The sequence below is a fragment of the Schistocerca cancellata genome, unplaced genomic scaffold (genome assembly GCF_023864275.1).
Source record: "Schistocerca cancellata isolate TAMUIC-IGC-003103 unplaced genomic scaffold, iqSchCanc2.1 HiC_scaffold_1168, whole genome shotgun sequence".
Taxonomy (NCBI): Eukaryota; Metazoa; Arthropoda; class Insecta; order Orthoptera; family Acrididae; genus Schistocerca; species Schistocerca cancellata.
The window spans coordinates 655,404-681,779 of record NW_026047167.1 but is presented as its reverse complement, the minus strand read 5'-3'; the positions used below and the strand labels follow the sequence as shown (position 1 = coordinate 681,779).

Genomic DNA, 26,376 nt, shown 5'->3' with positions numbered 1-26,376 from the left:
TCTAACAGTAAAACATGACAGTACCCCTAACTGAATACTAGTTTCAGTTGCAGCTGGCAGACTTATTCAAAGTTCTGCAAGCACACTGAAAGGAATTTACTCTCCTACAGCAGAGCCGAAAGCACGACGTCCGCTCGCTACAGGAGCTAAGACGCTTCTCCCCGATAACAGCTCCAAAAGCTTCCCTCTGGAAAAATGAGCAGCCCCACGCTATTTTTCGAGGTGGCCAATCCCGCGGCTCTAGACCAGCACAGTTCGCTCCCACTATTATTTCCTGGCATCTTCCAGCCAATTAAAACATTCTGCGCCTTACTGCGCCTAGAATGTTCTGGAACAAAGTGAAACTCCGTTCAAAATTGAACCCACCAATCGTGTCTCTCTTTTCGCCCTCGCGCGGGAAAAGGTCATTGCACTAGCTTAACCGCCAACGAGGCGCCGTCCCTCGAAGGCCTGCCTCTGTTGTCTGCGCAATGGGTGCCTACCTGCTCCGGCGGCGCGTCTCCCCCAGTGGGACGCGTTAACATGCCGACTCGTAATGGCCGGTTGTAAACTTTAAACTTCCACACCCCTCTACCCTGCCTTTGAGCAGTGCCACTCGTCCGCTCCAACCAAACTCCGTGAAAATATCACCTGAACCCCGATTTCATGCAACATGCGAATTTCTTAAAGTTAATACGCGTCTTATGCCGTCTGATACTCCCTATATTAATTTCAATGCGCTGATTGCCTAACAAATAACGTAATAACCGATATCTAACCGGTCTTTGCAACAATTATTATATTACAGAAAGGTGCAAAATACTGCTACCTTACAGTACCACTCGGAAGAAAGCTTATGAGGCATGTCCACACATCGCTGATTTTCGGTCAGTATTATTTCGTATCGGCTGCAATCAGTTATTGGCGAACTATAATACTTAGTGGTAGGGGATGTGTGATAGGTTTGCCTTGAGCATCTGGCTTGTAAAGTATGTGTTTGCATTCCAACATGTGTAAAGGCAATGACTATGTCCAGTCATAATGAAGGTATGGATTTGACATTGAATACTGTGATAGCAAAGGGAAGAGTATGTCAAGTCATAAGACTGATACGGATATTTCTATTTCTAGAGCCACAGCCGTCAGCAGGGTGTATTTACGATACTTCGTTCACACCGAGCGGGGTGGCGCAGTGGTTAGACACTGGACTCGCATTCGGGAGGACGACGGTTCAATCCCGCGTCCGGCCGTCCTGATTTAGGTTTTTCGTGATTTCCCTAAATCACTCCAGGCAAATGCCGGGATGGTTCCTCTGAAAGGGCACGACCGACTTCCTTCCCAATCCTTTCCTAATCCGATGAGACCGATGACCACGCTGTCTGGTCTCCTTCCCCAAACCAACCAACCAAGCAACTTCGTTCACTGTCCAATGTAGATCAATTGAGAATGCAATCATAACATTTAATTGTAAGTATAGTGATGAAATATGTATGTGGCTGGTTTCCTAGTATGGTTCTGTCTAGGGGTGCGTGGTGTGCCAGCAGTGGCCTGTGGCGGGAATGATCCATGTTGCCCATTAACGGCAGGAGCCGTCCAAATGGAAAGGCCTGTTGGGATGCAGGAATGTAGCTGACTCTACCGTGTCGTCCTGTAGACGGCCGAATAGCGAACTAATACTTAGTATGTGTTGGACAGCTTTCGTGGTCATGTGGAAATTGAGAAGATCAATATGGACGTGTATTTGCACTGGACCATTATTTCCTCCCATGTAAATTGTCCGATTGACTGCTTCTTCACTTTCCGATCTTTATTTCGTTGAGAGAACATTGATTGTGGTGTGAGTGCATCTAGCAGGTGCAAGACGGGTGGAGGCCGTGTTTGCTGGTTCTCTATACATGAGAAACACTTATTGACTTTTTAAATTATAAGGATGATTTGGAATCTTTTATATCACCAACATCGGTATTCGCAAGTGGAAATATCAGTTTTTTCTAATTTTTTTCGAGGTTTCACTTAAAGGTTTTCACAGGTGAGATACGTTTCTAGTTACTCAGTGGTTTACAGCACGCTGCACGTCGCAAAAGTTTCAGTTTCGAGAGAAATAGTTTCCAGCCTATATCTTCGGGATTATACTGTGCAAGCAATACTGCTATGCAAGCGATATTGCTGTGTGCTTGATATCGAGAAGTATTGCGAAAATGGTATGATATTCTGGCAAACCATGTGAAATTACAAATTTTCTTGTAATCCCAGAGACTGAAGATGAGTGTAGATATCAAGCAAGCAAGCATGTCAGGGACAGAAACAGTAACGCCTTTGTGCTGAGGGGAACTGACCCACCTTTATACAACAGTTCTGAGGGTGACTTCGGTCTGATGAGGGCAGTCTGGTCATATGTTGGGAGTGGATGACTTGTGACCATTGGCTGTGGTGGATGACTGCCTGACCTCGCGTGAAATATCTAATGCTGTGAGGAGTACATTTGGTGCATGTGCTTACGCTGTCTCTTTTCACACTATATACACGATTGTCTGTCGGTCAATAGCTATATGCATGATGCAAAAAGGGCCGATTTTGTATGGCGCAGGATACAAATTGTGTCTTCACTTATGGTACGTGGAGATCGGTTTCACACTGAGATATTCAAGCTTCCCTACTCAGTGGCAGAGCGTTATATTGAGCAAGACTCTTTCCGCATATGACGATCTGTAGGCCACCTTTGCAGGGTGCAACTGAGAGTCTCGTATGCAGAAAGAAATAGTTGGACAGTGCTTCCACACCAGCAGCATTTGGTGGGTAAATTCAGAATGCTTCATTCTTTCACAAGACATCCTTTGTGCTTCGACATAGGAGCCTCTACATAGGAGTTAGAACCTTTGCATTTCAGAGATGCTTGTTGAAGGCAGGACTTAACACTTTCCAGGGAGGGTAACACGTGATGGACAGTGTGCCACGTTAGGACCATCAGGAGGAATGCATTCGGCGATATTCTGGGATATTTTTCTAACCAGGTTCTGTTAGGACAAGAATCTCAGCGCAGGCAAGCTGAGAAAGTTCCTACAAAAGCGACTGTTAACTGTTTCTGTGGCACTTAAACTATTTCTGGGAGGTGGACTTGGCTCTCATTTACATAGCCATGTGACATCAGTGTAACATTAAGAACCTTTTACCTCTGGCTATGATGATGAGCCACTATGTGAACATTTCACAGCGATGCATAAGCCACGCTGGGCAGGTAAACATGTGCATGGCTAGATGCATCTTACATGTACCGTTAAGACTGCTATGAAAAATGCACCCTGTGCTGTTCTGAGGAGCATTGCAACAGATTTCTATAGTATGTTTAGGGACAGAGACTTGGCTATTCTTAACATAGACATGTGACGTCAATATAACATTGAGAACCTCTTATCTGCACCTACGATGGTGAGTTGCTCAGCAATTAGGTCTTCACTGGACCGCAGGTAGGGAGGTATCGCGCCAGCAACGGTAAACATGTGCGAGTGGCCCGAAGGCGTCTCGCATGTGGGACCAGCGTAAGCACGCCGCCCAGTGTGTGCATCTTTAAGTTCTGTAGGGGGCCGGGGGGGGGGGGGGGCGTTTGCTGATACGTTGCGGCTGACGATAGTTTGAAAGCGTTTTTTACCTGCAATGAGTGTTTGTGCACTGCACTGTTTTTGGCTGTTTAAGCATTGTAAGCGTGTTTGCATAGCGTTACAATCGCATTATCTTTTGACAATTTACGAGCTGTTTTTGTGTCTATAGCATTATTTCCTGAACAGGTGTGCAGGCTGTGCAATGCATTATATACAGTTGACGATTATCAAGCATGTTTGCAGAGCCTTTTACATACATTATTTTGACAATTTACGAGTTCTTTGCATCTCTTCACATCAGTACTGCATTATTTTGGTGATTTACGAGTAGTTTGCAGGTCTGTAGTCTATTTACTGTGACCCCAAGCACTCCAGGGTGAGTGTTTTGTATCAGTGCAATAAATAAACTATATGGAATCAGTCCCTAAATAAACTGTATGCATTATTTCGACGGTTTATAATTAGTGAGTGTGTCTGAAGGGCATTTGACATGCATTATTTTGACAATTTACGAGAAGTTTCCGTATCTGCACATCAGTGAACTGCATTATTTCGGTGATTTACAAGTAGTTTGAGGGCGTGTAGGCTGTGCAGTCCATTATTTTGGCCATTTACGAGTTGTTTTTGTGTCTGTGCATCAGTGTATGGTATTATTTCGCTGATTCACGAGTAGTTCGCAGCTCTGTAGGCTGTGTATGGTGACCCCAAGCACGACAGAGCGAGTGTTTTGTATCAGTGTAATAATTAAACTATGAGGAAGCCAACCCTAAATAAATTGTTCCAAAATAAATAAAGTACAGTCCTTCCTAGGTTAGTGGAGGTAGCCCAAATGACTTTTTTCCTACCATTTTCTCAGGTTAGTGTAGGTAGCCCAAGTGACCTTTTTTCTGCCAAAATTTGAACTTCCCACCATTCTTTTGGGGAGGGCAGGGAGGGGATGGGAGGGTGTTAGGTTAGTGGAGGTAGCCCCATCAACCTATTTTCCAGCCAAAATTTGAACCTCCCACCATAACAGTGTGATATTGTCACTTCTATCGCCACCATCTTGGATCCGCCATCTTGAATAAATTTGGCAGCAATGCAGAGTGGGGCGACTCTCTCTTTCTCCCACTATTGGCGTGATGACACCCAATAACACTTCACAGGCTAGCCTGCCAACTTCCACCTATATTTGATCCAACAGATAGGTAACACGTCCTGTTTAAAGCCACACCTCCAATCTCTACACTGCTGCCAGCATGTCACATCCTCTCTGCTTGGTGCACGTGCTGTTACATCCCTGTTTGCCGATGCTCTCACGCCCTCTTCTGCGCTGACGTCCTCCAGTTTCCCAGCAATGGAGGAGAGAGACATATGTGATTCAGATGCTGTGAATAACACATCGCCATAGGTGTTGGGGCTGCATGGCACAACCCTCCCCTCCTTAAAGCTGGAGCACATGGTGGCGGGAGTGGCAAGATATGAAAGGATTCCCCAACGTCCTCGTTCCCAGTGGTGATCTTCAACTGTCTGATGTGGTCGCTGGTTGATTTACGTGTGGAAAGGTCCTGAATCGGGCAGGGCAGTGGGGAAGTGATTTTCACCACGTCAAAATATATCCACTGGCAACAGTTTAAGCGAATAAAACAAAAGCCTTACCCTAAAATAAGTACTTTTTCAGTAGATGCAAAGACGGACTTGATGTACCTCAAGTGATCGAATCGTGTGGCCTTAACCGCTGGATCTGCTACAAGGGACTGGATAAATAAATAAATAAATAAAGATAAGTGGAACTGTTTCATACATTCACGTTTATCGATTAGACGTCATGTGTCTCTGAGAGTTCTATTTGCAGGACCTTCTATTCTTGAGAACTGGTTTTCTTCTGGCATACTCATTGTTAATTCAGATAAGAAACTTGCTGGCAGATTAAAACCGTGTGACAGCCCAGGACTGGAACCAAGGACCTTTGAGTTTTGCGGGCAAATACTCCCCAACTGTGCTACTCATGTACGGCTGGCGACAAGCCCTCACAATTTTGCCTCCACTTCGTTCTGCTGCTTTGCAAATTTCACAGTAGTTCTCCTCCACACCTTACGAAATTAGCACTTCTGACAGAAATGATATTGCAGTACAGCCTTAGCCAAAACCTGGAGGATTGTTTTCTGAATTAATTGTCGCTCTGTAGAGGAATTTTTGCTGGTTTGAAACTAACTGGCTGTTCCAGTGTCTGTGTCAGACGGGGACTCAGTCCCAGAAGTTTCGCATCAGTGCATGCTCTGCTGTAGAGTGAAACAATTCACTCGGGAAAATATCTCACTTTCCTGCAGTATACTTTCTTTCGGAAGTGTTGGTCCCGGAACAAGTAGAGGACATCTTAAGTGAAGTGTGGAAAGCAGGAGATGAGATACTGGAAGCAGCAAAAAATGTGAGGTTGGGTCGTGAGTCCTGTCTGGGTGACTCAGTGTGAGCTGTAGTCCAGCTTTTAGTTCTATTGTGCACACAGCTTAGATATCGCAAATTGGGCAAACTTCCTTCACCTATTACAAACCTGAACAAGTCATTAACATCACTAACAGATATAAAATATGTTCGATTTCTTGTAACGCATGTTTAATTATTATTTAAAGCTTGATATGTATTCTTCAGAAATAGCAGTTCTGAAGTTTAAATTCTAAAAAGAGGGAAAGATTAAGCTTTAACGTCCCGTTGATCTTAGTAATTACTGGAATTTCATCTATTGTAAAATCATTTCAAACTATATGTCAGCACAGAACAGAGAAACTGTTGTGCAAGAAATCTTTAAAGTCATTTTATGTTATTTTTGTAATTTATCACAACAAAAGACTTTCAGTTAAAAAAAGCAAAGGTGCTCAATTCGTGTTCCAGTCTAGCACATAGCTTTTATATGCCAGGGAGTTTGAAATCGGCGTACACTCCACCATTGAGTGAAAACCCATTCCAGATATTTTTATACATGATTTGCCATGCCGATTTTATTGGTTTTTAATTTTTAAAAATGAAGTTTACATGTTACAGGCGGCCGCTGTTGAATCATCGGCTACTGGCATATCAAACGCAGTTCCTGTCCTTTCATGATGACTTTAGTGCGCTATGCGAGGAGCAACATCCAAAGGCATCAGAGATGTTCGGTCTCGCCAACGCACTGTACTCCCTCTATCGTAACAGCTGGACTGAAACGGCACGAATCTTTAACGAAAACAATTCATCTTATTTCTACATTGTAGGTAAGTATATTACTGTTACTCACCACTTCATGTTTAAGACCTAACGACTGTTGACTGTGCACTAATTCGAGGAATAAAGTTCAAAACCCCATTCCTATATCAAATTTTATATCTTCTGTAATTTCCAATGTTAGCAAGATAATTTCTGGTGTTGTTTTCATTATCAATTTTTCTGTTGGTTCACCGCTGTCCATTGTGATCTATTACCAGCCAACTACTTCATTTCGAAGTGTTACTGACTCCTGTGCTATACAGTTTCGAACAAAACTATGTGTACAAAATTTTAGCGTGTTCAGCGAAGAGAAGAAGAAACACATTTTTATGTGACATAAGTGTCACCGTTTTCCCACCAGGAAGGTTTTGACGCTAGAGTTCTTCCGGGACAGAGCTGACACTGGCATGTGATGATTACTGTTTTGGAGATGTTGCTGAAAAGATAGTTCACTTACATTAATGTACAACTGCCATCTGCTCGCTAATGGTTGTGTAACACGGCAACCAGGTGTCCCACGAATAATGTCTGCAGCTTCAGCCAACCGGACAATTAGCGCTTGTGGATATCAGGATCGCATACACTAGACGCTTCATTTCCCACTGCAGAGTGGAATCCATGGGAGGCAGAAACATCTGTAAAACAACACCACACTTATGAGTGACGCAGAACATATCAGCAAAACAGAAGAAGTCATAGAAGAGAAAAATATCATTAAATTAATCGGTGATCCCACAGTGAGATACCAAAGAAACATACAGAAACTTCGAAGAATCCTCAAACTTACCATTATAAATGCTCGCATCAAATAAAACACAAATCTTTTCCCAAGATACGTAACTGTAACTGTCCAATTAGACCAGTAATTAACTTCAAATACGTGCCATCTTACCACGTAGTTAGACACATTCATACAGTACTTCGAAATTGTACACTTTCATGAAAACAAAACACAAATGAACTGATAAAAAATAGCACATAAATATTCGAACAACAGCAAACCTGCGACTAATTCATACTACATCTATTTACACATGTATTCCAGAGGGAGATACAATCAGTATTACTGAAGAACAGCTGCAGAAAGAAGGGAATGTAAGAAATGTACACATGGGTGAAATTAAAGCCATCCTAATGGCTCTAACAGAACTGAAATACTTTGTTTTCAGCAAGGCGTTCTAGCCACAAAAAGATAGCTCACCAATGGGGTCACCCATCAGTGGTCTACTTGCAAACATATTTCTGAACTACACTGACCAAGAAATATTCAAAGAAATTATATATCCAAAGTAGTTCAACCTTATACACTTACACCACTATGTGGACGACATCATTTGATTGATAGACAAAACAGACACACAGGTAAAACAACTACGCATTCACATAAATGCAGTTCATTCAGAAATAAAACTTGTCAATGAGACAGAAGCAGACATGTAACTTACTTTGTGTGACATCACTATACACAGAATCAACAACAAACGTAATCTTGTAATATTCAGAAAACCAACAGCCACAATTACAACAATTTACAAACTTTCCGATCACCCTCCACCACACAAACTCCAAAGTTTAAGAAACATGCTACATAGACTCCATAGTATTCCCCTGGACAAACTCAAATACAATAAGAACTAAACACAGTACACCATATACCAGAGACAATGGGTACAACGTACAAATAATAAACAAACTGAACAACAAAATAAAGTAACAAATTAAAAAAGAACAAACCAGCCACGACAGATAACGAGGAACACAAACATTTGACAAACACAGGAAATCAGGAACACCTTACAAAGCACACATACTAACATACAGCAACAAAAAGTCCACAATGCGGTGATCATTTTAAGAAATAAGGGCTATGACCGTAACTGTACACAAACAACACAGTATAAAAAAATCCTAAATCCAAGTAGACATCAACAGACAAATTTTCCAAATCTTGAATCTACCGATTAACATGTAGTTCATGCTAGTCTGTCCCAGTCTGTTTACAAAGGCTAATCATGCAATCTTTGAAAACGAGATATTCTCAACACCTCAGAGTCTTAAAAGTCAAGGTAGACACTCCATTTTTGCAGATATATTTATACAAGAAAACCACCACCCAAACAACAATGAGACTGATCTTAAGATCCTCAGCGAAAGCAATAGTGTCTATCGAGAATGGTCACATACAAAAATTAATTATATGAGGAAAGAAAGCCTTGAATGAAAACAGAGTACTGTGTGACAAAAACCTGCGTGGAACAGTCGATGAACTATACAAAGACACTTCCTCACACGTTAATTAAACACACTCAATATCCAAAAACATCTGTTATCTCAATCCCACTCCAGCCCTCCACTCTTTACAGCTCTCTCTGCCACTGTCTCTGTCTCACTCTACCTGTCTCTGTCATTTTTACACACACACATGCACAAGCATCAGTCCTCCTCACCTGTGATCCCAATACTGTTCACACGAAACAATGAAAGTTAGCATCACATGAAACATAAAGGAAGCAATGAACGCTTGAGAAAGGATAAAAACTTAGTTCCTCTCAATGAATATGGAGACACAAGGATCTACTCAAATCACGTGTTGTGAAAAATACTTGTGAAATAAACTGTGAGCATCAAATCACATAAAAACGGATGAAAAAAATGTAATGAGTAGCATTAAGAAGATATATCCTGCAGAGATACACAAAAGGGTGGAAAATGCAGGTACAGTAAAATATAGTGCAACAAGGGTTACTACAACAACTTCATCAGTAACTGACCATGTGGCCACAAATATGGACAGGGAAAAATGTGATATAGCTGTAAAAGATATCGGACTATCAGACCATCTTTGTCAAATAACAACACTAAAATCAGGCATCGAATCATTCCCTAAACTACAAGCCTACAAACGACCTCTATCAGAAATCAAAATAAAAGATTTTTGAAAAGAACTAGAAAAACAAAGCTGGGATGAAGTTTATAAGGAAACCAATGTGAATATGAAATTCTCTAAATTATCCACATTGTTTAAATTGAACTTTGAAAAGGCATTTCCAAAAGTAGGTATGTCTGTGTCAACATCTCACAAAACAGATGGATAACAGCGGGCTTTAGAAGTCCTTCCAAACACTTAAACACCTCAGTTCCATGAAAAAGATTTGCTATGATCCAGAATTCTTAAGTTTCTATTAAAAAAATCAAAGATATTTATAGGAAGGTGTTGATTGCTGCAAAAAAGTCATTTAATGACAAAATAATATATAATGCACAGAATAAAAGCAAAGTAGTCTGAGATGTTATAAAAAAGGAAATGGGGAGAGGCAAACAAACGTAGAATAACATACTGCTAAGGGAGAAGGATAAGGTAATAAATGATCCACAACACTTAGCAAAATATATAAACGAGCATTTTTCAAGCATTGCAGAGAAGTTACAGCAAAAAATTCCCCAAAACAAATATAACACCTTTAAATAATGTTGCACTAAATACAATGATGTTGCTTCCAACCACAGAGAATGAAGTCAATAAAACTATTCAAAAACTAAAAAATAAAAAGTCAGTAGGCTTAGATGAAGTACCAATGTGTGTACTGACACTTAAAAAAGGCCCCTTAACAAATATAATAAATGAATCCTTCACATCAGGGACAGAGCAGTTCAAACAGGCAAAAGTTGTACATTTTCTTAAGACATAGAAAATTACCAGCCCATTTCCCTGCTGTCACCATTTTCAAAAATAATAGGAGCAATTATGAAATACAGACTAATGAATTGCCTGAATATATACAATCTTTTAAGCTAATCACAGTTTGGTTTCCGAAGTGGCAAAAATACGGAGTCAGCCATTGTGAAATTCACAAAAGTTGTACTTGATGCTTTTGATAAAGTTGAGTGTTCACAGACATATTTTTGGATCTTTCTAAGGCGTTTGACACAGTAGACCACAAGATTCTATTAAATAAATTAGGAGCATTAGGAAGAAGAGGAGTAGCTAATGACTGTATTTGATCATTCCTAACAGGCAGCGCACAAAGAGTAGAGATAACACATACTTCAAATAGATCTAAACGTTTTGTAAAACACTTAACAGAACCAAAATACATTAATATAGGGGTCCCGCAAGGTAGCATATTAGGACCAATACTATTCCTGATATACATCAATGACTTTCCCAGTAGCGTTACTCAAGGTGAAAAAATTCTCTTTGATGATGACAGCAATATTATAGTCACTGAGAAAACAAGAGAACTCCTTGCCGAGAAAGCAAATGAAACTCTCAAGGAAGTTTACGATTGGTCAATAGGCAATAAAGTGACATTGAACATAAATACTTATTTATTTATTTATATTTATTTACTTATTCCATGTGATCTGATGGTTCACAGTGTGTTGCAGATGTCGGAAAATATCAGTCAACATTGTTAACATATATTAACATATAATATCCTAAAATATTATATTGCAAAGATTTGTTAAGTTTACTTCACTCCAATTGCTCAATGTTTTCAATTCAACATAAATAGCAAGATTACTGTTCTAAATATTAATTTATAGAGTAAAAACAGAGACACAACAAATATGACTTCACGATTTTGCTAAATTTTATTTTGTCTTCTATGGACTTAATACTAGTGGGAAGATTGTTGAACAGTTGGAGGCCCATGTGGAAAGCTCCATTTTTACACAGTTGAGTGTTTGTACATAAAACACACAAATTTGAGTTTTTCCTGGTGTTGTGTTTATGTATTTCATTATTTTTTACTACTCTGGACTCAGTTGGAACTATGTGGTTTCTGAAAAAATTTAGAGTCTCGAGAATGTATAGGCAAGGCAGTGTAAGGATTTCCAACTTTCTGAAAATGGGTTTGCAGGATCTCTGGGTTTGTTTCCATTAATAATCCTCATTTCTCTCTTCTGGATTTTGAATGTGCTCAGAGCAGTTGGAAAATTTCCCCAGAATATCACACCATATTTTAGGTGGGCTTGTATGTAAGTGTAGTATGCACTGCTTAATGTTTTCAGGCTAGCACATGATTTCAGCACACTCAATGCATAACAGTCAGTACTAATTCTGGCATTTACTTTTCCTGTATGTGTATTCCATTTCAGGTTATCTTGAACCATCACACGTAGGCATTTGAAAACAGTGTCCATATCTATTGGATGGTTATTTACAGTGACAAATGACTGAAATGAATTTGCATTTTGTGTTGTGTGAAAGTTCATGGAGTAATTCGATTTTCCTCTCCAATTGCATGTGGCGAAAAGTTGCTATTCCTTCACACGTGGACTTCCCACGCAGCTTTTCTCGTCACCCGGGTGGTCCGGTGACAGGCGAGTTCTGCTGAGCTTGAAAGGGTTAAGCCGACGGGTGTGAGGGAGTCGAGTGGATGCTTTCCAGACGCCGACATTGTCATAAGAGTGGGAGCGACACGCCGAAAGGGGCCAGAAGGAGCGGCTGGGCTAGAGATTCCGTTATTTCGCAGAAACTTAGTGAAAACACTTTCTGGCGGGCTACCACTGAGGCGTGGGAATGACTTGTGTTCCCAGGCAGTCTTGGCGGGCAAATTCTCGCGTTTTCTGCAAAATCGTAACTCTGATTGGCTTGCTCAGGGCATAGCTCCGTGATGTAGCAAAATTGGCGCCATGAATCTCAATTGGTGGACTAGTAGTGCTTCGGCAATAGAGTGGAATTTTCCGCCGGTTTTGGAGTTGCTGATTGGAACGTTTAACCATGGCCACTGTCGTGGGGGCGGGATTGTTCTGTGTTCGGCTTGTACGGGTGCTCTTGAGAGAGTCGGAGTAGGTTACAAGTCTGAGCTCTCGCTGCTCTGGACAGCCTGACTTCCGTTGGCTGTCTAATATACTTTTATTTAATTGAAACTGTTTGACGAAGTTGCTGAAGTTTCGACTTCAACGTAACCTTCCGAGTACAGTTGGCAATTGAGCGTTCTGCGTACAAGCGGCCTATGTTGTCCATCTCGAGCAGTTTTGGCTAAAGTTGACTGTATCGGAGTGTGACTTCGCTTGTTAAAATCAATCACTGTACTGTCAGTGACTGTGTGGCGGGTCTTCTTTGTCTCCCTCAGAGGGTCATTTGTATTGCTAGGAAGTCTTTAGTCTGGAACAACCAGACCAGGACAATTTGTTTCGGGCTATACTCGCGACATTATCATCACCATGACGGGACGTCGAAGCAACCAGCCATCGCCTCCGGTACGCCAGATCGTGTCGTTGTAGTTAAGAAGACAGCTTGGTAATGTATGTCCGCAGCACCGGGAAAGCAGGAAATTTTGCTAGGTGATAATCAGAGCTCAGCAGAGTGGGCCTGTTCGTCTTTTCTAACTTTCATCTGTCTTGGATGTTCATTGTCTGAGTTCTCACTACTGTAGCAGCAATTAATGTTGGGTTGGCTGTGTGTTTCTCTTAAGATTTGAGTTGCAAGGAATTGGCTCCACATACCACTTCGTCTTAAATGTCACAATCTAGTTTATGGACAACTCCACCTTCACAGCATTTATTTTAGTATCCAATTTGAGCCAATTTGATGTATTGTAAATGTTTCATGTGTTTTGTTTATTATTTTGAGTTTAGTCATAATAAATCATATTGTTATTTTGGACAGAACTGTCATTTGTTAATCGGTAGAGCAATGCTTTCATTTCTCACTATGATCAGGAAACTTTCCTTTATTTAACTTATTTATCAAGTTAAATTATTGCAGATGCAAACTCTTTTCTACTCCACTTGCAGGGTCAATTACAGACAGTTTGCGTTTCTTTTTAATCCAAGTGCAACAGTAAAAGTCGGAGTTAGGAATAGGGGAGGGGGGGGGCTTAGAGCATCATTTATTATCAAGATTCTAGACGAATTTAGTGTTAAATACACTGCTAGCCCCGGCACCTCACAGTGTTGTCAGCAAATATTATCGTTTTGTGTGCATCTATATTCAGGCTCATGTCATTAACATACAGGAGGAAAAGTAGAGGTCCCAATACTGATCCTTGTGGTTCACCTTGCTTTACAGTTTTATTACTCGATATGATTTCGGTTATTGAGTTGGTTTGTCTGTTAGTGTATTTCATGCTGACTCTCTGCATCTGATTGGTTAGGAATGTAGCAATCCCATTGTTTGCAAATCCTCTGATATCACAGTGTTCTATTTTTTCCAACAACTCTGTGAATTTCAGTTTGAAGAGGAAAAATGACAATGTTAAATTAACTGTAGATGACACCTCTATAGACTGTGTAATAAATGCAAAATTTCTAGGAATCAATATTGATTCTCAGTTGAAGTGGTGTGAGCACACAAAGGTACTTGCAGCAGAATGTCATCAGTATGTTATGCCTTTAGAATCCTATCTTCAGTGTGTAACATGCATTGTCTTTTAGTTACATATTATTCATATGTACAATCAATTCTTAGATATGGCATTCTTTTTTGGGGAACAAATGCACAGAATATGGACACAATTTTCAGACTCCAGAAAAGAGCCATAAGAATAATAACCAAAAATACTTGTCAAGCTCATTGTAAAGATCTGTTCAAAACACTGGAGATTTTAACTGCTTCATGTGAATACATTTACAAGTCAGTTTTAAACATCAAAAATAACATTGATAATTACTGCTCAAACAGCTCTGTCTATGACCATGCAACAAGAGATAGATTCAAGTTACATTTACCAAGAAAAAATAAACATAAAACTAAAAACAGCATTTTCTACCAAGGAATAAAACTGTACAATAAATCACCAAAAGAGATTAAAGAAATTGCAAAAATAACTTATTTAAAAAGACAGCTAAAAAGCACCTGGTATGCAATACATTTTATACATTGAAGGATTACTTAGCTAAAACAGAATAGGGGTTTGATAAAAAAAAATGTTATACAAATAAATAATAATAATAATGATTATAAAATAGCCAACATTCCACATAACACTTTCACTTTATGTTGTTTTCCTTCTGTTTTCCTTTCTAGAAATATTTACCCACAAGTTATGCATAGCACAATACTAACACCTCTTCCTCTTTCTGTGCTCAACATCTCACTCATAAATGTTCTCGGGTTTCCAACCGCGTCAACTGCTTAAAACTACACGAGCTTTCGGCCAAGCACTCCTTGGCCATTGTCAAGTGAATGACTGCCAGTGGGTTGTTGGTGCGCCCTTATATACGCTAGCTGCCAGCTGCGACATCACTGGTGCCCGTGACAGTGCCATATATGCTCATGTTTTGAGGCGGTGTTCGATGTTCCCTCTTCAATCGCGCGATCGCTGGATCCCACGCAGCACTGAGCTGCAAGCCACCGTCTCTATTCAGGGTGTTTGCGGTAATTTTTATTTCAATAGCTTCCTTTATTAAACTGTCCCAGAAGCCGTTAGTGCGAGCCATGACAGAGGTATCGTCAAATTTTATGTGGTGACCGTTTTCTAATGCATGCTCAGCTAATGCAGATTTCTCTGGATAGCGTAGGCGATAATACCACTCATGTTCTTTCCTGGGTTGGTCCACAGTGCGCACTGTTTGTCCGATGTACTTCTGGCCACACTAACAAGGTATTTCGTAGACTCCAGGTGTTCTGAGACCTACTGCGTCTTTAAGTGGTCTCAGTAATTGACGGATTTTCGTTGGAGGCCTGAAGATTGATTTGATATTGTGTCTTTCCAACAGGCGGCTTATCTTGCCCGACACAGAGCCACAGAATGGCAGGGAAGCAAGTTTGTGTGTAAATGTGTGTGAAATCTTATGGGACTTATCTGCTAAGGTCATCAGTCCCTAAGCTTACATTCTACTTAACCTAAATTATCCTAAGGACAAACACACACTCCCATGCCCAAGGGAGGACTCCAACCTCCGCCAGGACCAGCCGCACACTCCATGACTGCAGCAGTAGGGGGATGAAGTATGTAGCATGCCGAACTGCTTTGTTGCCAAATTTATTCAAGATGGCGGCGATGACGTCATCCAAGATGGCGGCATGTAGACTTGGCAACATCGCATGACGTCATCCAAAGATGGCGGATTTTGGCGGGAAAATATGGCAAATTGTGCTATGTCCACCAACCTAAACTTCAGAAAAAATGGCAGGAAGTTTGAATTTTGGCGGGAAAATAGCCCAATTGTGCTACGTCCACTAACCTAAGCGTCCAGAAGAAAATATGGTGGGAAGTTTGAATCCAACAGGATAATGCATGCAAAAAACCGTACTTTTCTTTATTATTATTGATTATCATTCATTAACATTCATCATCATTCATTATCATGCACTATCATTTATTTACATTCATTATTTTTATTATAATTTATTATTATTTATTATTATTGACCTGCCTCCACTAGAAAACTCCCTCCTGATTCAAATTCCTACACGATAATGGCTGCAAAACCTTACTTTTGTTTATTATTATTGATTATCATTTATTAATATTCATTATCATTCATTGTCATTTATTATCATTTATTATCATTCATTATCTTTTATTATTATAGGCCTACCTCCACTAGAAAATTGCGCCAAATTCAAGTTCCAACACGATATTCTCTCCAAAACTGTACTTCTATGTATTATTATCATTTATTATTTATTCAAGATGTCCGATTTTCTTGGTGAGAAACCCATTCTCCTTACATCCATAACAAAAATCTATCAAAGGTCAAATCCCCAACACCATAATTGATCACATGTACGAGCTATCTCCGTCACTTATCTTTTTTCTCTGGTAGCCTATCATAATCGTGTCAAATAATAAACTGCACTTATAGTGACATAATTCACGTTCTTTGATTTTGCAGGGGGGAAGGGACTGAAGACTTTATTTCAAGCAGTACGGTCATCACTTGTTCTCAAACACAGTCAGCACACACATCTTTGATATCGCAGTGCAGTCACCACGACGTCCGCGCTCCAACTGAATTAGTTCAAATCCTCGCCACCCCTTGGCCAGCGCGGAGACACTGGCTATGCCTGCCACGTGAGGCGGGGAGGGGGGGGGGCGAGCCCAGCGATCGCTCCCACATCGTAAACATGTTTTCACTGGACACGCTGGAACTTGTCGAGTTTGACGTCACAGCGGCCCCTTGTCCACCCACCACGTGTATTCGTCGCCTCCACACGTTTCCTGCCAAAACTGTCTCCCTCCGAGCTGAATCACACAACGGTCGGCCGTTTCCCTGCAACACTTTCGGCTCCACATACCACCAGAGAAATTGATATCGCCTATGCGCCTTAGATTACGCTCCAAGGCAGGCTGCGCGCACGTGCCAAGTTCATCTTCCGAGCGCTCATGACAGCCGACACATGTGAAAGCTGCCTCCACGTCTAGTGCCCAATGATCACACCAGATCTTGAGTCAGAAATAATACTATTACTCCATCAGGTGTATATAAAAAATTATAGTTATTAGCAGCCGGTACATCCTACAAGCAAACAGATACGTATAACAGCAGCGTCCATTCCTAAATAAAGTAAATTCGTGGACGTAGTGCAGGGTGAGTCCATTTACCAGAAACGTGCAGGAAGAGGTTGAGTGCTGGTGGCTTAGTTTGAAACAATTTTCTTAGGTTGGTGGCGGAAGTGCAAGTTAGCTTTGTTTACTGGCAGATTTCAAACTTGGCGCTGGTTCCTAGGAGGAGGCGGAGGTGGTGGTCTGGTCCTCGAAAAGTAGTTGAAATTAGGGAGTTGAACACGTTTGAATATGTATATGAAATTGTAAATGGAATTATTTAATATAGCGGGGTGGTGAGAGTGAATTAGCGAGCGTTCTCGCGACGAGCAAACGCGCTGTTATATGGTCATGGTGGATTCCACTGTCGGTCAAACTCTGGCGCCAAACGTGTCCTTTGTAGGGCACGCGGTCGACAGGAAACATCATGTCCGGTGTTAAGTGCTCGCGGGCGCGGCCAACCGTTTGTGGCGGGACACTCAGGCGCCGCTCGCCGCCGCCTGCCCGTCGCACTGGCCGTGGGCGTATGCTTGACGTCAGCGGGCCAGGGAGCAGGCTCAGCCGGCCGCACGTACGTCAGCTGCGCTCTGGAGTTTCACCGTGTGAGCATGAAGAAGTCAGTTGGGACACAACTGCATGACCGTAATGTCTGAAATAAAGAGTCATTTTCCAGGTAGTTACTGAAGGCTATGCCCGTCGCGTGTATGGAGGGTGTGTGACGTAAGCGGGGCGGCGGCGCACCGATTGTACAGTTATTACGCGCGTGCGAGAGCGAGTCAATTAGCGGGCGTTCTAGTGCGGTCCAAAGGTGCTGTTATACAGTCATGGCAGTTTCCACTGTCGAGCAAACTTTGCCGACAAAAGTGTAGCACTGCGTAGTTCGATACATTTTTAAGCAATTCATCCAATCTATCATGTGTAAAGTATTGTTCTAGAGTCCATGATCGGCGAGAGAGAGAAAGAGAGAGAGAGAGAGAGAGAGAGAGAGAGAACATAAACACACACACACTCCTAAGACTAGAACGTTCAGCACTTGAAAACGGGCAATAACCTTAGATCGCTTACTTTTCCGTCCTGTCAGACATACATCCATCTCCCCGGTCACCTTACGCTGAGCTATCTCTACCCGAATCGTAAAACTTTTTCCTTTCTATGATACGAGCCCAATATAGCCCTGCAGACACGTCTAGTGCCCAATGATCACACCAGATCACGAGTCAGAAATAATACTATTACTCCACTATTACTCGCATAGGGACACGTGGCGAACGGCTATGTTAGGCCGGCATCGACAGGTTTGAACGTGGAACTGAAAGTGTTGCAGGGAAACGGCCGACCGTTGTGTGATTCAGCTCGGAGTGAGACAGTATTGGCACGAAACGTGTGGAGGCGACGAATACACGTGGCGGGCGGACAAGGGGCCGCTGTGACGTCAAACTCGACAAGTTCCAGAATGTCCAGCGAAAACATGTTTACGATGTGGGAGCGATCGCTGGGCTCGCCCCCCCCCCCCCCCCCTGCATTCACTTGGCAGGCATAGCCAGTGTCTCCACGCGCTGGCCAGGGGGTGTCGAGGATTTTAACTAATTCAGTTGGAGCGCGGACGTCGTGGTGATTGCACTGCGATATCAAAGATGTGTGTGTAGACTGTGTTTGAGAACAAGTGATGACCGTACTGCTTGAAATAAAGTCTTCAGTCCCTTCCCCCCTGCAAAATCAAAGAACGTGAATTATGTCACTATAAGTGCAGTTTATTATTTGACACGATTATGATAGGCTACCAGAGAAAAAAGATAAGTGACGGAGATAGCTCGTAAATGTGATCAATTATGGTGTTGGGGATTTGACCTTTGATAGATTTTTGTTATGGATGTAAGGAGAATGGGTTTCTCACCGAGAAAATCGGACATCTTGAATAAATAATAAATGATAATAATACATAGTGAGAGGCACCCACATGCCTTGCTCATACTGTGGCATGAAGCAGTCAGGCCTGCAAGAGGAGTGGTCTGCCAAGCGAGTGGATTCATTCTTATTTATCGAGTAATATGAACTCTCGTACTCACAATTAAGTTACAAATTATGCTCCTGTATGAATAATACGCCACGGAAACGCACATCTGACTATCAGTAATTTACAGAACTCTGACTGTTCACTACGCACTGGCAATACCACATTTTCTTTTTGTCTTTTATTTCACGGCTTTTATCAACACGTGGCCACCGCACTGAATATGAATGGCGCACACATTATAAATTCGGGACATCATGACAACATACAATTGGAAGGAAAAGTCCACCAATCTTTTTCTTTTCGCTATCTTATTTATTCTGATAAATTCTATAACCTAAACACACAAATTCTATAACCTATAACAATAACACATGAGAAATTCTGCAGTGTACTACTACACCCAGAACAAGTTTTACAGATCCTGCTATCAACTGAACGAAAGCTGGATGCAATGCATACTATGATTTATCCTGTTAACTCTTACAATTTATATGCTTACTATAAGTTAACCATCACACACTCCTTATTGATTAAAGATTAATTAAATGTTATTGTTTCTATTTCCATTGCTAGATCAAAGCATAATTTTGAAATGTATAAGATTTATAGTTACCCTGTGAAATGGAAACAGTCAGGTATTCATGTAAAGTATGTATTGAATGATTATCTACTGATCAGCAAGGATCGAAGATATTTTGTGTCTCTAAATGAAAATGATTTGCATGTGTGCAAACATAGTCATAAGTTAATTTGCCCTGAATCGGCAGTATTCTCAGACAGTAGAGTGTACAGCTGTGAGAAAGAATTGTTTATGAATCATCCCCCAAGAGATGATTGCCCTAGAATTTTAACACATCTTTATCATCCATTTCTTAAACGATGTTCTGAAGGTATAATTTTCTCATTTAACTCCACCCATGATGTCACATTTACATGTAAAAACTATGTTACACCTGAGGTACCCTTTACACTAAAATTGAACAACAGTGGATTAATCTTGAATGCCACACATTGTGATTTATCATGCAAACTATTTGATATGCCTAATGTATTGCCAACTACATTTCATGGAACTGGTCATTTGCCATTAACAAGAATGTTATCTATTTATTACAATGATTCATACATATTATCATATGGAAAGCATTCCTTATCAAGTTTTTCTGATGGTAGTGATTTAATTAAGGACATCCATGAAAATGTAATCTCTTTCAATAACAAGTTAAATTTCATTGAAGCAGCAAATAGAATTAAGTCCTTTGATTCATCCAGTAATGTTAATGCATACTTGATTGTCAGGGTATTGTGTTTTTATTGCTTTTATTAATTTGTCATGTATGAAATTGGCATCTTGAAGGCACGCTTCTCTGTACCGAACGTCACTGTGTCTGCAAGTGGAATACATGTTGCAATGCCTTGTGATGCCACCAATGGCGAAAGAGATTCATAACGTCCATGAGGTCGTTTTGAGTCACCAATGGTTGCTCTTTTTCTCTGGGGAGAGTGGTGTAAGGGTCTACGGATTGCGCGCAGCCGTACGGTACGTTAACACGTGTTTTATAATCCGCCTTCGTTAATAAAACTGTTTAAACTTACTTCTCGTGTTCGCGTATTGCTGTACCTCAAGGACCCACCGCTTACAAATCCTGACAAAATATTCGCGTAATCATCATCCGGGGCAACAAAACAAACAATCCCCTTGCTTTTTTTCGTACCCAAGTGCAGTTAGAACTCGCGTTCTTAGCATTCCATACAAACTTAATTATCTACATAGATAGAGTATCCATACCAGAATTCAAGAGTATCGATGATTTTTGTCTGTTATAAACATCGACACTGGCAAGATATTGACCTCAGAAATTCCAAGACTTTGGATAATGTTTTAATTTTAAGTTTTATGTTTCAATGTTTTCTGTAATTTCCCATTTCCCATCGTAATTCCTCCGAAAAAGGGGTCTCAACAGATGGGTAGAACGACCGCCAGATAACAAATGACAAAACGAATTTCGGTGATTTAATTATAAATTAACAATTTTCGGATTTTTTCTCCTTACTTGTATTGTGAAAAGTTGCGTCTTGCCTAATTTGGTGATTGTACGCTAATGGGAAGTACGTTACAGGTTTTGATGAGTGAGTTTGCGAGTATCAAAGCATATAACGTAAATGGCCATATGTTTTGAGCACATTGACTTGAGAGGCACCCACATGCCTTGCTCATACTGTGGCATCAAGCAGTCAGGCCTGCAAGATGAGTGGTCTGCCAAGCGAGTGGATTCATTCTTAATTTAACGAGTAACATGAACTCTAGTACTCACACTTCGTTACAAGTTATCCTCCTATATGATTACTACGCAACGGAAACGCATATCTGACTATCAGTGATTTACAGAACTCTGACTGTACACTACGCACTGGCAGTACCACATTTTCTTTTTGTCTTTTATTTGACGGCTTTTATTAACACGTGGCCATCCCACTGAATATGAATGGCGCACACATTATAAATTCGGGACATTATGACAACATACAATTTGAAGGAATAGTCTACCAATCTCTTTCTTTTCACTAACTGATTTATTCTGATAAATTCCCTAACCTAAACACACAAATTCTATAACCTACAACAATAACATATGAGAAATTCCGCCCAGTGGGCATGGCTTTACATTAGTGAATCTCTATATTATGGTCTCGTAATTTATTTAAAGCTACAGTGCACTTTCTGGATAGGTTGGTGGATCTTTTATTATACCTCACACTTCAACTCTCACAATCATCATCACGAAACTTTCCTCCAGACCGAGCGGTACAGAAGGAACAAGCATAACCCACTAATCTTTTGAAACTACTTCGCTACACACCCATGGAAACCACACATACCCAAATTACATGACATACACTACACAACAATATGAAATACTACACAGAGAATGGTTACAACATTATCACTTTCAGCTTTCCCACTTCAATTAATATTGATCCCAGTTTCACACGACACTGCCCCACTTTGTAATTCTACTCTCCTACTGTGAACTCTGGAGATAAATGCACGTCTTCCTGTGCAATGCAAGCCATGTGGCGTTGCTGGATAGACGGCCGACTCACCTTACTTCTCTCTCAGAGTTTGAATCTAGCGTCACACGCAATGTAGTATTAATGTATTCATCACACACGTGAACTGATGCCATGGACGAGTACTTCTCTTTATCCTTTGTCTCATACACAGATTGAGACTCACACAGTACTCACCACGTGGAAGTACTCGTCTCTAATTTCAAGCCCTGCACACGCCATTTCTTAAATATTTCAACTTATGGTACACACGCTATTTCTTAAATATTTCAACTTATTGTACACACGCTAGTAATTCAGCTTAGCTTAAGCACACGGAAGTATTTCAACTTATTGCTACACGTGGTTTCTTTGTGACCGTTGGTCACTTCCGAAGATTACTACAATCCCATTAATATTACCTGCCTGACATTTAATTCTCCCCACAAAAGATCCTGAAATAGAGAAATTATTATTTCAAACTACTCTTAAATATTCCACATGCATACCATGCCTCCATTCTTTCGTCATTACGTAGCACAACTAAAACAGGTGTTAACAGCACAGGATCCAGCGGCAGAGTGCCGAAAACATGGCCGTTTTCGAGGTCCTCTCCACCTCTGCTGAAGTGGGGGAGCACCTTACTACCCTATTGGCCAGCTACATTTCAGGCGCTCAAAGCTCTGGTAAATTTCATCTCTTTGGTTCCACCAAAGGTGGCCAAAGGATCGACTCAAAGATGATCATATATTCACATTCACTATCTGTGGTTAGCAGACGACCATACATTCATTCATTTCAAAAGATCTCACCAAACTGGATGTAGGGATTTATTTTGTGGGAGTGCACATATGATAAATTAAATAAATAAATTGTCATTCTTTCCTACACTGGTATCCGGCTTCGCTATATTAATTGAAATTGAGTTATTTTACAAAAAAAATGTGTTGTTCTGACAAAAATAATGAAGTATGTTGTACCTATTTTCAATGTCGGGCGGTACTGTACCCTTTCACCACCGGCTACCCATGCAGAAAAAAATGGCACGGTACTATCCTTGCAATGCGAGGGTAGTTCCGAACATTTTTTTAAGAAAACTGTATTAGAACAAACATAGCAAGTCATCAAAATAACCAGGAGGAGACCTTAGCCCCTGGTGACCTCAATAGCAAATTATTGACACAGTTGTTGCATTATTGTACTCTCCACAATCCGGAGTAACGTACATTTACAAATTTACAACAATCCACATGACAAATAAAACATTACATCATACAAATAAAAAATAATGGTGAGATAAATATTTGCTTAGTTACTGGGATCTTCGTTATTTTTATGAGTAATCCAAACTTCACTAATTCTATGAGAAATAAAAAAAATACTAATTGTACTCATGAAATTTTTAAATAGCTCACCGTCCAAACACAGAACAAGTGATCTGACATTCATAAATTTCGTTGTAAAAACCTTTACACAGCAAAGTCTAAATACAAAACAAAATCAACAGAAGAAAAAATTTCGTACACTAGTTACATGTAGAATGTCAGGCTCCATACCATTACTTTAAAATATACATCAAACCTACAGAGAAATAAAACTGAGAAGAAAAACAATGAAATATACCACAAGTTACATACTGGTTACGTAATATAGTCAACCTAAGACATCATGTCATACCTCCTTAACTATCATAACTTAAGCAATTGTCACAACTACTTGACAGTGAGTTTAACCTTATCCTTATCCACCAGTACAAATACCTGCTGCTGAGCCAGTCAGTCCATCAACTTGGATCAATACACACAGTAAATAGTTTAGCAATAAGTGCTTGAATCCACCAGTAGCTCTTGTATCTTACTCTACTGCTCATTTCTCTGTTACACATTTAGACGACAAGAACTTGCATTTCGACTAGCCTTCTTTACACTTTAATGTGAAATATCACCACTGTGATAATGCAAATAAGTGGCTTCAGTCAACACACCAACAAGATCAATACTGTCCACGACATCAAAATGCATCAGTTAATCCCGATATTTGTTGTGCAATGCAAATTCCTGTCCCCTATGACAACCTTACTGACCAATACAACAAGGGCCGCTACGTTACTATTACGCCACTGGCTAATAATTAAAGCATCATTGTACCAAATATTTTAATAAACATGCTACGTGAACTTGATAACCCAGAACAAACAAAAACAAACACTAACTATTCTAAACACAAATGTTAATGAAATACAATTACACTTGCTGTCCCTTCAGGAATGAAACATATAAAAAAATTTACACAATTACAAGTACAAATACATTATTCCCTATCTTGCGAGTCACACGGAATCATTTCATTCTGTGATTTTCTTGGGGTCGAAAAAGTTGCTGACAGGTTCCCTAGAAACACTGTCTCGGTGTCAAAGCTCTCCCATGGTTACCCGGACGAAAGTCTTTAAGTCACTCAAATCGGCATTTTGAACACGCACTGAACAGTAAACTGTATCTCACATTAAACACAAATGTCATAGTCACTCTCAGCGTACCATCCACACGAATCTGGTCGTCCAAAAATGGCCCTACAACTACTATTACCCACGGTTCTGTCCTTTCAGTTCATGGTGTAATTAAAAGTCTTAAGTTCCAACAAACAGCACTTATTCCCGCACCAATTAAGGAAATGTCTCCCACTACAAACGCAAATGTCAATGTCCCACTGTAAGTTTCTTGCGTTCATACAATAATTAGTCACCAAACGACAACTGTCCTCTTCAAGAATACCAAGCGTCCCACATGCAATTCACAAAGCACACTGAACAAGTCACTGCCAAAAGTTTATGGATCCCACCGTCCAGTGGTCAAGACAAAACAAAACAATCGTCCTGTCTGCTAAAGACAAAATCTTTTCCACCACTCACAACGTGGAAACACCAGTCCTTCACTTTCCACCTTATGGAGACATACGAGCAGTCATCTTGTTTCACGGCTCCACAGTCCAGTACCAGTTAATAGTTGCTGGTAAAAAATGCCCGCCGGGCTCTGCCGCGCGTCGTCCATTCTGCCGTGGCGCCGCCGCGCGCGCCCCGTTGAGCAGAAGAAACCACCCGCTGTTGCCTCTGCGGGATACTTTCCCCAGTCGTAAGGGTGGCGGAACTTATGAATGGCCAGTGGTACGTGCGTGTCGCCCCAGGCCGTTGACCTGCTGTAGCGGGCGCGTGGAGCGTACCCTGACCGGCAATGGAGTGGGGAGTGCCGCGGTTCTGTTGCCGCCGTCTGCTTGGCTTATGTGGTACGGGCGTGTTCGGTGTAGCCTCTCAGCGCTACGACACCCAATCAGTCAGACTCTTCCGTGCATCTCGCAACATTACAGACAAAAGGATATTCTTACAGTATTTAAATACTCATTGATTACATGTATGATCTATTAGATACATTGGTAATAAAAGAATCTTTGTTCTAAAAACATAAAATCATACCCCCTAGTTTTCTACACATACAACATCAACATTTATCCCTTTTCTATATACAGCCCACACTTGTGCTATTGCTTGTACCTGTCGTCCCTCATACAAAACATGAAAGTGTTAAAAAAAAGGAATAATAAGCAATCTATACAGCTCATAATTACAATATCTAATAGTAGCCTACTCTAACATCCTATCACAGTGAAAATATTAGAAACTGTTTATTCTAATACTACAATATACAACGAACCTTTGTGCTTGTGACAGACTGAAATTAATACCCCTTGAAAGTGTTCTAACAAAAAAATAAGAAATAATCTACACAGCTCACAATTACCTACCACAGGTTATTAAATATTAAACTACTTTAACATCCTAACACAATAAACATTTTAGAAACTGATGACTCTAAATCTACAACATACAATGCACCTTTGTGCTTGTGACACACTGAAATTAGTATCTCTTTACCTATTTTACACTTTATTATATATAACAACATATCTAGGACACGTATGTACCATCCACATGTTAGATCCTGACCTGCCATCGAGGTTCATCCAAATCAAACAATACACAATAATGTTTTAGTTACAGATCGGTAGCATCCACTTTACAGGA

General features: G+C 40.7%; 1 protein-coding gene across 1 annotated transcript in view; it reads left to right on the top strand.

Moving 5' to 3' along the window:
* LOC126160949 (uncharacterized) overlaps nt 1-26,376 on the top strand; it is a 292,907-nt gene that overhangs the window by 52,024 nt on the left and 214,507 nt on the right. The window contains exon 4 of the mRNA XM_049916942.1: nt 6,594-6,802. Coding sequence (XP_049772899.1) covers nt 6,594-6,802 — 209 coding nt within the window. The remainder of the gene's footprint in view (nt 1-6,593; nt 6,803-26,376) is intronic.